General features: G+C 44.6%; 1 protein-coding gene across 3 annotated transcripts in view; it reads right to left on the bottom strand.

Moving 5' to 3' along the window:
- Nucleotides 1-15,005, bottom strand: part of ADCY8 (adenylate cyclase 8) — a 173,556-nt gene that overhangs the window by 13,146 nt on the left and 145,405 nt on the right. For all 3 annotated transcript variants that reach the window (XM_019723897.3, XM_019723906.3, XM_019723925.3), the window contains 2 exons: nucleotides 14,034-14,112; nucleotides 5,454-5,612 (listed from right to left, as the gene is read on the bottom strand). In XM_019723897.3, coding sequence (XP_019579456.2) covers nucleotides 5,454-5,612; nucleotides 14,034-14,112 — 238 coding nt within the window. The remainder of the gene's footprint in view (nucleotides 1-5,453; nucleotides 5,613-14,033; nucleotides 14,113-15,005) is intronic.

Raw genomic sequence — 15,005 nt, 5'->3', positions numbered from 1 at the left:
CCATGCATAAACTTGAAGACATACGACTTCAGCTCAGGTCTTGACTCTGCGTGTCCTGTTGGAGGCTGGAGGTGTGAGAATGGGGTGGGAAGACACCTCCCCTCCTCAGGTGGCTCTGACAGATGCCATCTGATGGAGCAAATGGCCAGGAGGAGCTGGACCCAGAACACTGACCTTTCTCTGCTGAACCTGCCTTGGACCAGGCGGCATGCATTGGGCACTTCATATGTTCTTATCCAATTTAATTCTCACATCAACTCAGCAAGGGCAGTATTATTTCCTCATTAATTGTATGAAGAAATGGACTCGCAGAGGTTGGATAAGTTGCCGTAGGTCATACAGCTAGTTAGTGGCAGGGATGGAATTGGAGTTATACAGAAACTGTCCGGCACCTGAGACAGCTGCCCTTGTTAGTATCCTTTCAGCAGCTCCTAGTAAAGCCACCACAGGAGACGGGGTTTCCTGCGACTCAGCGATAGCCTGTCAGACACCGGTGACCCAGCTCAGCTGGCTTTATCTGCAAGAAAGTCCCTGCCTCGGGGTGGTGAGTGCTATTCTAATCCAGAAGCTCAGCAGAATAGCGGAAGCTGCCAGAACCTTTGTGTGGGTGACACAGCTGGAACAGATTTGGACAGGAGGTTTCAGGGGGTGAGGCTCTGTCCACCGCCCTATGTTTGGATGGTTTGAGTCACCGCTTGTCACTGCTTCCTCTTCTCTCCCACTCATGCAAGGTAGAGGAGAAAAAACCGTAACATTTGGCTTTGAAGCTACACATACCTGGGTTTGAATTCAAGCTCACTACTCACTAGTTTTGTGACCTTGGGCAAGTTCCTTTACTTCTCAGAGCCTCAGTTTCTTCATCTATGAAATGGGGATAATCATTCTTACCTCCTAGTCTCTCACATCTGTGAGCACTGCTGTGGCCAGATGAAAGCTGGGACCCAAACTCACAGATGTCTCCCAATCAGAGTTTCAGAGATTTATATCATCCTAGTTCAGATTTGTAGCAAGAGGTGAAGCTTAAATTGCCTCGTACAGTAACAAAACATGAAATTGGGGGTTACTGCATGCCCAGCAGTCGTGCCTCTGCCGGTCATCCCTGCATATTTTACACTACTCTGTCTCTCTCGGCATACACACACCCTATCTGGCCAAATTCTCAGAGCCAGCAGAGGTAGCAACATGGTCGGGAGGCCGTGTGGCCCAGATGGGAGCAACCTGAGGGACTGGATTTGAGTTGCAGCTTTGCTTCAATAAAGCGGGGCATGTCATGGACCACACTGCACCCCAGCTCTTTCTTCAATAATGTGGGGTTGACAGGACTCTTAAGGTTGTGACTAGAATGAAAGATCATTTTCATCAATTGCCTGTCTCAGTACCTGGCATGCTACAGGGGTTCAGTAAATGGTGTTTCATCATAATGTGAAAATTCTCTAGGCAAGGTAAAAGCTTCCTGCGTTTAAGCCTAGTCGGGTGTGAACTCTTTAAATATTTACAAAACCTGCAATAAGTACGGGGAGACATTTTATTGACAAGGTCTCATACACATGATGAAGGCTGATGCTGCCATTCGTTTTGCTCAGTGGGTGTTTGGCCTGGAGAACCGCTGACGACCCGGAGTCTCAGCGTCAGTGGTTGGTTTCCTTCCTTTCAGGATGAAGCCATACTGTTGCACCTCCCCACTGGTCCCAAATCCCTCATGGTTTTGGTGTGTTGATTGAAAAGCAGCTTTCCCTTCATTTCTCCTTGGGTTTTTCCTCTGAGGGCTCTAGTGTTTCACCCGCTCCTTCTGGTGACCACGCTTGGTGCACACTGATATTCGCTCTGCTTTCTGGGCTTTGTCAAGAAGCTCTCGCCACAAAGCACCTGACCTTAGGGAGCCTGAGGGAACCAGACCTGAACCTAATTCCAGAGAACTCCATCTGCTGAGGAGGGTGGGTGGTGCCTTGATCTGCGTACAAGAGACCCTCTAGGCCTCCGTTCGTCAGGAGTTGACTGTTCGAGCAGCAGATTACTCATCCCCTGGCTTCTCTCCCATTGGTCATTCTGCGGTGGCTTGGATGGGAAAGGGACCCTGTAGATCTCACCCAGTTCTACCCTAAGGCAAGGGTTACAAACCCAAATGTCCTTATGGGACCAGCAGGTAACGTAAGTGTGAAGGCACAGATGGTTACGTCAGAGAACCTATTCCATGCCTAAAGGCATCAAATCTACAAATGAAAACAAATCAGCAAACCAACCAACCAGCCAACCAGCCAACCAACCACTGCACGGTTCCCCTGAGTACACCTGCCCTCCAGTCACTGACAAGCAGGTGGTCTGTACCTGTCCATCGAGCACCAATCAACCACACTGAGAAGCACCGTGTGTGCTCAGTGGTCATCTCTCTGTCCCCACATAAATGTAAGCTGGGTGAGGGCAAGTGCTTGTCTCTTTAGTTCACCACGAGGGTCCCAGGACCTCGTATGGTTCTCGTGGGGCCTCTTTCACAGTCTGTGCCTGTAAATATTTGTTGAATAGTTGTTGTGACTCAGATCCCTCAAAAGTTTAGTCAGCATCACTCCAAGTTGCCCTTTCGTGGCCAAAGGCTAACGCTTGCACTTGGCCAGCCCTCAGCCCTCACACCAGCCACGAATGACTGAACAGCCCTGTAAGGTTGACTCCATGTTACCACACTTGCCTGCCCATCGGTAGGGCACAGTGGTCTCTTCCTGACTGGCCCCTGCCTGCGTCTGCGGCTGCGTCCCCATCACCCCCAGCTTCCTGCTGCGTCCTGGCCACACTGTGCTGCCAGCTCGCACCAAGTGTCCTTTGGCCTCTGTGCTTCAGCACTGCTGTTCCCTCTGCTTGCAGTGCTACACCTCACTTGTCTGTCCAGTGCCTGCCTGGCACATGGCACGTGCTCAATTAGTATTTTACTGAGGGCTACTGAACACATGCTTTTCTCCTCATCCATCAGACAAAGCACAATCGAGGGCTCCTCCAGGAAGCTTTCTCTGATCTTCTTACCTCTAACCTATGGAGGAGGTGATCCATTTCCTCCACGATTCTCTGTCTCATCTGTGATATGGAGTAAAACACCAGCCTTTCTGGATCATGACGAGAGTTAAATAAGTGAGTGCCGCCAAGTGACTGGCCCAGAGGGGGCATTTACTGAAATGGAAGTGCTTTCTCCTTCCTCAGGATGGCAGTTCCACTGCCACTCAAATCAACGTTGGGGAAAAGAGGTGATGAGCTGACAGTTCCCAAGGGGTCCCACTGGCTTTGTCATCACTGGGTCTGGAGGGTCTCAGAACATCACTGGGCAGATTTCCAACATGCTTCCATCTATGGCTCACTTCATACCTGGCACATTGAGTCCACAGACCCACCAGGTACTTCCAGGGACCTGTCAGATGTCCACAGGTGTGCCCACGACGGGGGTTACCAAATAGTACAGACTACTGAGGAGCAATGGGACCATCTCTTCTAACAATTCATGCAGTCAAATGACCAGGCAACTGCAGTGGCTGAGTGAGTGTCGCTGCTTCAGCCCCTGCCCTACAACTCCTGGACCCTTCATCCCAGCTTCTCTGCACCCAGAGCTCCCCACCATGGGGTTTCCTGGGAAGTCACTCTGCACCTCCAGCTAGTAACTGTGTGACTTAGGACAAAGTTCTGACACTGTCTGATTCTCACTGAATTCATTCATAAAGGGAGGAAAATGATTACCTTATTACATCGACCAGCACCCCTCTACCCCTACCCACATCTGATCGTGAGTACTTTCTTACTCACAGGACAATGCCTGACACGTAGCAGATGCCAAATCGCTTGGGTCTCTGAGGTGCTCACTGCTGAGCAAAGATAAGAGAGTGAGGAAATAATATTGGCAGCTGGACTGACCTCACTGAGTGGCCCTTCAGAATATAGTAAGAAAAACAGATTTAAGTCAGAGCAGTTTGAGCACCTCCTGCATGGTAGGCAGAGTGCTTAGAAGCCATGTCTAGCTCTCTCTCTCTCTCTCTCTCTCTCTATATATATATATATATATATATATATATAGATAGATAGATAGATAGATAGATAGATAGATAATGGCTTCTGAGCACTTCGTATACATATATACGTATATATATATGTATATATATACATAGATTTTTTATTATAATACTTTTATTACTTCAACAACTGTGCTAAAATACTTGTAACATCATTTACCATCTTAGCGTACGCTCAGTGACCTACGCACATTCACAGTGTTGTACGACCATCACAGCCGTCCATCTTCACAACTCTTCATCTTGCAAAACTGAAACTGTGCTCGTTACACAATAACTCCCTTCCCACCGCCCGATCCCCGCCAGCCCGTGGGAACCACCATTCTACTTTCTGTCTACGAATGTCACTTCTCCAGATACTCATGTAAGTGGAGCCTTATAGTATCTGTCCTTCTGTGTCTGGCTTATTTCACTCAACATAATGTCCTCAAGATTCATCCACGTTGTAGCAGGTGTCAGAGTGCCTTCCTTTTTAAGGCTAATATTCCACTGTGTGTACACACTGCATTTTGTTTATCCATTCATCAGTCATTGGACACTGGGTTGTTTCCATCTCTTGGCTATTGTGAATAATGCTGCTATTAATAGGGGGTCTCTTCGAGACTCTGCTTTAAATTCTTTTGGGTATATACCCAGAAGTGGAATTGTTGCATATATATGTATATACAGAGGGTGCCAAAAAATGTATTCATATTTTAAGGAAAAAACTGTACTAAAATTGTAATACAATGAATGACACTAGCATTTATTTGATTAACACCATCTTTTGAGCAAACGTCATACTATACATTGCTACTGTAATTCAATTCAACTTCGAAAAGCAATACATAGATAACATCTCTTAAAATATGTACATTTTTGGGGCGGCCGGATGGCTCAGTTGGTTAGAGTGCGAGCTCTGAACAACAGGGTTGTCGGTTCGATTCCCACATGGGTCAGTGAGCTGTGCCCCCTGCAACTAAAGATGGAAAACGGCAACTGGACTTGGAGCTGAGCTGCACCCTCCACAACTAGATTGAAAGACAACGAATTGGAGCTGATGGGCCCTGAAGAAACACACTGTTCCCCAATAAAATTTATTTTAAAAAATATGTACATTTTTTTGGCACCCCCGGTATACATAATTTTAAAATACGTGCACACACATATATAAAACTTTAAAATTCCAATTTAGTCTTGTAATGGAGATCTTACATCTATCTTATAGATGAGGGACCTGAGGCTGGGTGGCTGTGTGTGAATTTCACGGCGCTCGGCAGCTGGCATGGCCTGGTGCCACGTGGTAGGCGTGGCCTCCATTCTCACATGCTCACAGGAGGACAGTGGAATTCTCTCAGAGCTTGGGATCAGTGTGTCCCACTGTACGCCACCCACTGCCACCCCTTCTCGCCGGCCAGACAAGCCTGGGCTCACCTCGTTGTCTCGGTCTTTCTCCAGGAAATGGCGGGCCACGTGGCTGGGCAAGATATTCCGAAGCATGTTTTCATTGTGTTCCCTAAGCTCCTTCATCTCGTTGATCTCCTCTTTGGCCTGAACTCGCCACAGGAAGTCCAGGCGGGCTGTGTACTCCAGCTGCAGTTCAGGTGAGAGAAAGAGAAGACATAGGTAGACTTTCACGGTATGGGTTTCAGGCACACACATGCGGCAGGTGTGTGTGGGGGGAGGCTTCTCAGGAACCCTTCAGAAACAAAACAGGGCCTCATCTGAACACTGGAGGAGCCATTTTGCCTGAGGCCAAGACATTTGAGGCTGATCAGACTTCACAGGGCTGTGGATCTCCTCTTCCTAGCACTATGGCACCTGTTATTTTTAGAACTGTTTGTGTGATTATCTGGGAATGCCTGTATCTTCTCCTAGATTGTAGGTGCTATGAGGTAAGGGGTCCTCTCACCTGATCAACCTTACCTCCTTACCATGCAGCAACATGGCTGGCACAGGGCAGGTGTTCAGTCAATATTTGTTGACTCAACAAAGAAACCACAATAATGAAAGCCAGCGAACACTCAGGTGGTGCTTATTATGTGCCAGCCATTGTTCTGAGCACTATGTATTGTATTCACTCCTTCCATTCATACAATAACCCTAATAGGAAGGCATTATTATCAATCCTTATTTCATAGATGAGAAAATGTAAACAATCATGGGTAAGTAAGGTGAGCAAAGTTACACACTAGTTAGTGGGGAAGCCACAGTGCGGCCCCAGAGTCTGAGCTCTTATAACCCTTAGACAACAAGGAAGAAATGGATGAGCTAATGGTGCTAGGATCGTGGATTCAGTGGAGATACAAATATGGCGTGGAGTCCTGGTCCCACTGCAAACACTATAACCTGGGCTCGTGACTGCATCTCAGTCTCCTCATCTCTAAACTTGGCATGAACACCAATGACCACACGAGACTGGGAGAGGAATTGTTTCGGAAGTTATAGATAAAGCACGTAGCTCATAGTAGGTCCTCAGCACACACTTGTTCCCTCTTGTCCTAGCTTCCCTTTGCATTGGAAAATGGGGAAAGGATCCCACATATTTACCACAGCTTTGTGGTGTCATTATTTCAAAGTCTTGAACTGTCGAAAGTAACAAGACGTTGCTCTGTTAAACCCATGGCTGGATGCCCTGAATTCAAGGGCTTAAAAATTCAGCTGGTTCCTTTTCTTTGTCTTATGTGAAAGCCTCAGTGGATGACAAAAATATGAAAAGGCAGAAGCACCAGGTTATTCATTCAGCAGAATTCGTGACAGCCAAGCTGGAAACGACCCCAGTGCTCCTTTTGTTGGGCGAATAAACTATTGTGTATAAAAAGCTATAAAAAGAAAGGAAGACTATTTCTCTATACTTTGATGGACTGTCTCCAATTGGAGGCGGAGAAAAGCATGCAAAGTACGCCACCATCGATCTAAGGAAGGGAGATGTCTCCATTTCTCCATCTCTCTCTCTCTCTCTCTCTCTCTCTCTCTCTCTCTCTCTATATATATATATATATATATATATATATATATATATATATATATATATATATATATATATACATATATATACATATACATATATATGTATATATATATATTTCTTTATTTATTGAAAAATTGAAGTACAAAAAATAAAAAGTAAAAAAACCATAAAAAAATCATTATTGATGAGACGAGGAAGGGAAGGAATAAGGTAGAGGAAGACGGATAGAATTTAAACTTTAAAAATTGTATCTTGTTTTATAAACTTGACTCTTGAAACAGAAATATTTTACTTAACTACCAAACTAAATAGATTTTAAAAACTGTGTAAAAACAAACAACTAAGCAAATGAACCTACATGTATAACCACATGGAGAGGAACTATTCCAAACTTCTTTTTTTAAAATTATTATTACTATTAAATTTTTTATTGGGGAATGTTGGGGGACAGTGTGTTTCTCCAGGGCCCATCAGCTCCAAGTCAAGCTGTCGTCCTTCAATCTAGTTGTGGAGGGCGCAGCTCAGCTCCAAGTCCAGCCGCTGTTCTCAGTCTTCAGAATCTTTAGTTGCAGGGGGCACAGCCCACCATCCCATATGGGAATTGAACCGGCAACCTTGTTGTTGAGAGCTCGCGCTCTAACCAACTGAGCCCTCCGGCCGCCCCACCTGCAGCTAAGGAGCAGCTCGTTGTCTGCAATCTAGTTGTGGAGGGTGCAGCTCACTGGCCCATGTGGGGATCGACCGGCAACCTTGTTGTTGAGGGTGCGTACTCTAACCAACTGAGCCATCTGGTCGCCCCCAAACTTCTTTTAACACAATAATTTGATGACACATGTGTAAGAGGGAAATGCTCTAAGGGTGAAAAGAGCTCAAAACGAACCTTAAGAATCTTAAAACTATTTACACCAGTCATATCACAGGCGGCAGTGTGCGTGTTACTGTTCTTGGACTGTTGTGTGTGAATTGTAGGCTAAGGCAAACGACTATTTCTATCGGTGTCACTGAGCCCTGTAATTTCGGGGAAGGGAAAAAGGAGATGCAGAGGAAAGGCTGATGAGGTTAAGTGACAAGCCTGCGTCCTGACTATGCAATGGAAGCGTCACTGTGAACTCACGACAGAGATGTATTTCCTAGCTTTGCCCACTGAAGTCAAGGCCTAGAAACAGTGAAAACCTCATAGCAATAAGCACTCCCAGTGTCCAGACTGTGGCTCCACAATAGCAATTCCTACAAAAGTCACCTTGCGCTCTTTGCAGAAGAGCTGAAGTTTAGGGAAGAAAGTGTACAAGCCTGGAACATCTTTTCACACCAGAAGGCAAGGAGACTGACTACCGGGGTCGACGGGGTTTATGATGGAAGGACTCAGAAGCCAATGTGAATAGATAGGCGCCCTTTGTCAAAGATGTGACAAGTTGAACCTTAGTAAGAACAATAAGTGCAATGGATTGAAACACAGTAAGTAGGTTAAAATGCGTAAGCTCATAATGACACTTAAAAAACAAAACCTCACTGATCACCTTTAGATGATGCTTGGGAAAAAAGTTATTAGAAAATTTAATGGGAACAAATTTATAGCGACAGAACTAAGCATTTATCCTGCCTTTGCTTTAGGAGATGTACTTCGAGGTAACAAATAGTTGGTGAGGAGAAGATTCTCTTTTAAAATATGTTTCAGGTCATAAATTATGGAGTATTGATAGGATTGGAATATCACCACCTATAAAATAAATACATAGAATAGGCTTTTATCAATAGCTGCTAACACCACAAAAAAGAGAGACAAGCAGACATTATGTGTCCCGTATAGTAGTTCACAAAACGAACCAATAAAATATTTTTGCAGAAAAATACTGAATTTGAATCTAACCAGTTTCTAGCCATAACTGCCAATACAGGAAAAAGAAAGGACAGAGGAATGTATTAAATAACCCTAGAGGTGCAATCAACAAACTCTAGATGGGGAGATAGTCTAGAGGTCAGATGGCTCTCAAAAAGTATTGAAAGAAAAAAAAAAACGATGGAGGGGGGTCCTACAGATTAAAGGAGATTTAAGAGACACATACCAATGACAATATGTGGATTTTATTTGGATCCCAATTCAAACAAACAAAAAATATAAACTACTTAAGAAATTGAAACATTCCCCGGAAGTTTGACAAATGTTAAAGATGTACTGTTTTCTATTTTAAGATGTATTAATAATATGATTAGATTGAATTCTCTATCTTTTAGCTACATATTGAAGTATCGACTGATACAGCGATAGGACATCTGAAATTTGCTTCAAAATAATTGGGAAGGGGCAATAAAAAAATGGATAGGGATATAGATGAAAAAAGACTGGCTATGAGTTAATGATCATTGAAGATGTGGGTTCATTATACTATTTTATATGCTTTTATATACTTTTAAATTCTCCATAAGAAAAAAGTTTTTAAAAATTTTGAGTGGAGGCAGCAGGTTGTATAAAAGAATGCCAGTTTGGACCATTCTGCCAAGTTGCTGTGTGACATTGGGAAAGTAATTCAATTTCTTGTATTTTGGTTCTCCTTCTAAAAAAATAATAATCACCCAATCATGTCTAATTCAAGAGACATGGATTATTATTATTTTGGTCCATTGCATGGACCAAATGGCTTCCATGTAAAAGAATTCTGAAATGTTTAAAATGCATCTTTATAAGGTATAACTGTAATTTAAATCATCTAGGGATGAAGGCAGATCCAAGCTGTGTTTTAAGTTTTTTCCCTCCAGGTTCAAGAGCATCAAGTTTTGATTTGTCAAGTATAGACTTTTCTTGTCCACAACTACTTCCAAATGAAAGGCTTTCTTCCCCACTTAAAAATTCAGGCTTAATGGAAGCAAGGGATGATTTTTCATTTATTTTCTGTTGAAATACTCTCATCTAACTGAATTCAACTCAGAAACATGAGTAGGGAAATCAGAGTACTTGAGTCTATTTAAGCAAGAATTTTCCAGTTACAAGACAGGATGTACGTTACATTTTGGCCAGGTGACTGCAGGGCACTGCCTCTAAGTCATGTCCATAAAGACGCTACTCCCAATGCAGACATGTCTCTCGACAAAGCAAGTCTCATAAGGGGGGCATCACATATTATTAGACCTCCACGGAAGGAAAGCCTTCCTCTTATTTTACCAAAGGTCTAGTGTACCTACTACTATGTGCTAGGGGGAAAATCAGTGAAACTCAGTCTCTGCCTTTGATTTACTCACAGCCAAGTGGTAAAGAGAGAGCACAAAAAAGGAAAAAGCATTTCAACACAGTATGATTTGAGCAGACCTGAAAAAAAAAGCAAAGCATATGGAAGGCATGGGCACTGAGGTTTTAAAAGTGAAAATCCTCCAGCATTTGCTCAAGAAATGTCAATTGAATTGGAAGTGCACTCTGTTTTTTACATTTTTACTAAACCATTGGGGAACTGGCTATGTGAAAAGAGTACCAAGGGAACCAACTCATACTGTTCGTATGTTTCATGCCAGGCTCTTATCACATAATGGTAACAGAGGCTGAGATCTTGCTTTGGACCAGGCACTGTTCTAAGCACTTCATACATATATCTCATTTGATCACACAGCAACTCAACAAGGTAGGTACTTTATTATCCCCATTTTACAGGTAAGGAAATGGAGGCACAGTAAGGTGAAGTCAGTTGCCCCAGATCTCACAAACAGAGTTCAGCTCAGGGCACTGGACTCCAAGCTATGACTCTTAACCCCTATGCTATATATAAATGACTTCATTCAGCCGTTCTCCCCCTCTTGATAGAGAACTATTATCCTTTTCATTTTATAGGTAAAAAAATGACAGCTCTTGGAGCTTGAGTCTCTCAAGGTCCCTCGCTCTCCCAGTGGCATTGCTGGGACTCAAGTTTAAGACTATTTGGTTCTAAGACTTGGGTGTTTCTTTCTCACCTGCATAATCCGAGTGCCTGTCTTTATCAGACCCGGAAGTAAGTGACCTCATTAATCTCTGTGCCCAGGGGGTGCTGCCTCTGCCATACATGGAGATGCCGAGGCAAAGCCCAAATGTTAGGGCTGTGAGTGAACCAGGCTCCAGGTGGGAGGCCCCCGACCATCTGCTCTCCCTGTCCAGCCTCCAGAACACTCACCTGCCCGGAGGAGGAGCAAGTACTGGCATATCACTGCCACATATGTGTAAGATGAAATCTCCGAATGATTCAGTTACACAACTGCCTCCGTCACTCGGGCGATGTGTAATAACACAGGCTCCCACCGGGAGGCTGCTGCGTACCAGGCATCAATGGGCATTATTCATTCTTTAATAAAAATGGAGGGCCTTGGAGTCACAAAGGGAAGCCGGTGGCAGCAGGTAGCAAAAGCCAGGAATGTACAGACTCCATCCGGATGAACAGGACCCTGACAGATGCTATGAATGGATGACACCTGAAGTGATGCGATCCTACAGAAATCGTCTTCTAACAGACAGGCAGTGAGTGTCTCATGGTGGAAAGACAATGGACCCAGACGGTACAGTGTTTACGTTCTGTCTGGCTTTCCTTATTGGTTTTGTGACCTCAAGTGACACGAGTCTCTGCTCCTGCCTTGGGACCAGATGGGTAATAATACTTTCCCTGTTTGTCTCAGAGGCTTGTTTTCAAAGTAAACTATTAATAGCTCATGATTTTTGAGCACCTATTCTATACAAAAAGCACGGGGATAAGTAGATGATAATTATAGTCTCATATAATACTATAACGACCCTATCCTATAGGGTTACTATTTCATAGGTGAGAAAACAGACTGAAAGCTCAGTAGATGACTGAAAGTCACCTATCTGCTAAGTGGCAGAGTTGGGATTTGCATATGATCTACCTCACTCCAAGCCTATACCTGTAACTGCTGCAGTTATGTGATTATGTAATTCCAAAGCCGTCTGAATGCTAAAAAGTAAAAAAGCTATCGGGTGTCACTTAAGCACCAAGCGCTCACTGCGCACGTCTATACTCTTACTTAACACATATTCTTCACATGATTAGTGCATCTGCTTTCCCAGGACAGGCAGAGAATAGAATAAATGATGTCAGGATGCCAGAAAAGCGTTGAGGAAGGGAACACTGACAGGGCAGGGAGTAATTCCTTACGATCCGGATGAGACAGAAGCACTTTCCTTATTATGGAACGAGGACACTCCCTCTGAACTTGCTCTCTTAGCTTTCTCTGAGGATTTCTCACTTTTCAGTTTAAAACCTGGGTGATGGAGTGTGCATATGTCTTTCTGTAGGATGGCCTTGTCACCCTCTGTCTTCACAGCCCTCCACTGGGCTGTCACTTCCATGTCAGCCTAAGGAGTTGTCCCTGTAACTACTAGAAGCCATCAGACATGGGAGACATGACCCCCGCTCTCACGGAGACTCAGGAGGACTAAATATAGGAATTCTGGAAATGGCTAGACTGACATTTGGCTTATTGATTTACCATAAATTCAGCTAAAATTGAAAACCAAGTCAAAGTGGTCCTGCGGGATGGAATACCCCGGGCCATTGTGTTGGTGTGCAGACAAGTGTCTGTCTTTCTTCAGCTGAGAGAAGTGGAAAGGGCGGGCATGGGAGACAGACCTGGGTTTGAATCTAGTTCTCTCACTTACTAGCTGAGTAGCCTTCCTGTCTTTATCTGTAAAACAGGATTGCCAATCACTACCATTCAGGGTTGTGGGAGGATTAAAAGAGATAATAGAGGAACGTGGTAGGCACTTAGTAGGAACTTAATGTACATAGGAACTCTTTCCCTGTGTCTTCGCTTGCCAAGTTTTATTTTACTCTTTTTAAAACATCCCCTTGACTACATTTTACCATCCCCCTTTATTACCAATAGATTATATATGTATCTCTAGGTTCTTGGGTTTGGGGCTGGTTCATCCCTGGTTTTCTCAGGGTTTGTTCCCACTCCGTTGCCATAGTGATTTCTCAGCGGTCTGTTTCTATTTCTGCCCTCTCTGACAGTCTTCCTGTTTTGTTTTTCTCCTTTTCTGGTTCCTTTTTTCCGAAGTGCTTACAGACCAAAGAAAGATGGACAGGGAACCAGAGCAGAGCAGTGAGGCCCGAGGGGTTGGGCTCTACCAGAGGGAGAAAATCTCTCCAAATGGCGAACGTTACCACATTCATGGGCTAAGTTGATGGAGAATTCCTACTGGGGACAGCAGGTGATACTACCTGGGTGAAGTGTCGTAGGATGGTCCCGTGCAGAATAATTTCCTGCCTCTCCAGCTCTGGAAGGCCTTGGACAGCCTGATCCACACATAGCACAGCCTCTATGGCAGGATCTGGGGTCTGCTCTCCTCCAGGAGACTGGAGCCTTTGGGGCCAGGGATGGACTTGTGTACAGAGCTATCCCCAGTGCCCATGCAGATCCTGGCAGCGTAGAGGCTCCGAGGGACGTGGCATCAGTACGGGGGGCGCTTTATCTACGCAGGGCAAATCAGTAATGAAGCACTTCCTGTACTCAGGAAAGGCAGTGAGCAAAATGCTTCCCACAACAGTCTCAAAGGATTCTCCAAAACAGCCCTACTTACGTATTACGCTCTCGATCTCGTTTTAGAGACGAGGAGGCTGAGGCTCCTGGAAATAAGTCACTTCCCCAAGGCCACAAACTGCTGAGAGGCAGGGGTGGGATCAGAGCCATGGATCAGTGACCCTCGTGCCTGAACGCTGGTGCACACAACTTCTGTAGTGATAATTCTATGCAGGCTATGAAATTGGGAGCGGTCCCTTTTCGCCTCAGGTAGAAAATGAAAGTTTGTTGTTGTTGTTGTTGTTGTTTTTAGAACAATGGTTTCTTTGAAAGAAATATACCCAACGGGAGTTAAATCCACATCATTTACCAAATCATCTCCATCTGAATTTCTTTCATTAATGGTCTATATTAGGAATTGATTAGTTAAGAATCACGACTTCTGCAAGCAGCGAACAGTCATTCGCTACAAAGACTGAAGGTCTCAGAGGCCAGTTTCATGGCAACGGAAAATGCAGGGAACTGAAGGTACTTAGAGCAAAGTGTTAGATTACCTGCTGTCCGTGGTAGAACACAGCAAGGAGGAACATGGTCATCAACAGCAGTGACGCCTCCTTGGTCCCCAGGAAGTCTCTGTTGGAAGAAGAAATGCAAATGGTGGTGTCGTTACTGACAACCACTCGTTAGGACCTGGATTCAGAAATGAGTGGGAGCGAAAGATAGAAGCCCTTGTTTCCTGAGCATCCACCCGCTGACAGAAATTGCTCTGAGGGTTTTCACAGAGGCTGATTCAGAAATCGGTTGGCCCTCATGGGTGTGAGGTCACTCGGGTCCTACCTGGAGGAAGACTTTAGAGTCCAGTGTGTAGACAGTGCGCTCACATTAATAATGATAGCTATTTGCAGAACACTTTTTCTAGATTTCAAAGAGCTCTTATACTTTGTTGTCAGAAAAATGCATGTGAAGACCAGGATCCCCCCCTCCTTTTTTTTAGATGTTATCCTATTTAAGAGACAGATATGTAGTGCTGAACAGTGCTAGGCAGTCCTGTTCTACGTGCTATAAGAATCAGATTCTTATTTAAGAACTTAGATTCTTATTTCAATTCTGTGAATTGGATACTGTTGTTACCTCCCCCCCCCCCCCGTTTCAATTCTCATATCCTTTAATGAAGACTTTGTTCCCGTATGTCTTGTCCTCTTGGAGTGAACCTCCAATACCCTAGTCACAGTCCGTTGGGGGCGCAAGCTTCAGTGTGGCTGACCTGGCCTGTCCCGGGCTCTCTGGAAGACCAGGCTGGAAGGGCAGCTGAAGATGGTCAGCTGTATATCTAAATGCTGACGTGACTTTCAGCCATCAGAGAAATTCAGAAGAAGGCCAGGGATTCCCTTGTTTGATTCCAAATGTTTTTTTCTCTTTTATTTTGGCCCAGCATGAAGCCTTTCTCAAGACAAGCTAGGTCAGGAGGCAAAGAGTTTGGAGGAAGTGATGTCGGGCTTTGAATGTGGACACAGGTGACTTGTGGA

The sequence above is a fragment of the Rhinolophus sinicus genome, chromosome 6, assembly GCF_057876585.1.
Source record: "Rhinolophus sinicus isolate RSI-liver-muscle chromosome 6, RSI-T2T, whole genome shotgun sequence".
In the NCBI taxonomy this organism is placed as follows: domain Eukaryota; kingdom Metazoa; phylum Chordata; class Mammalia; order Chiroptera; family Rhinolophidae; genus Rhinolophus; species Rhinolophus sinicus.
This window is presented reverse-complemented; position numbering and strand designations above follow the sequence as displayed.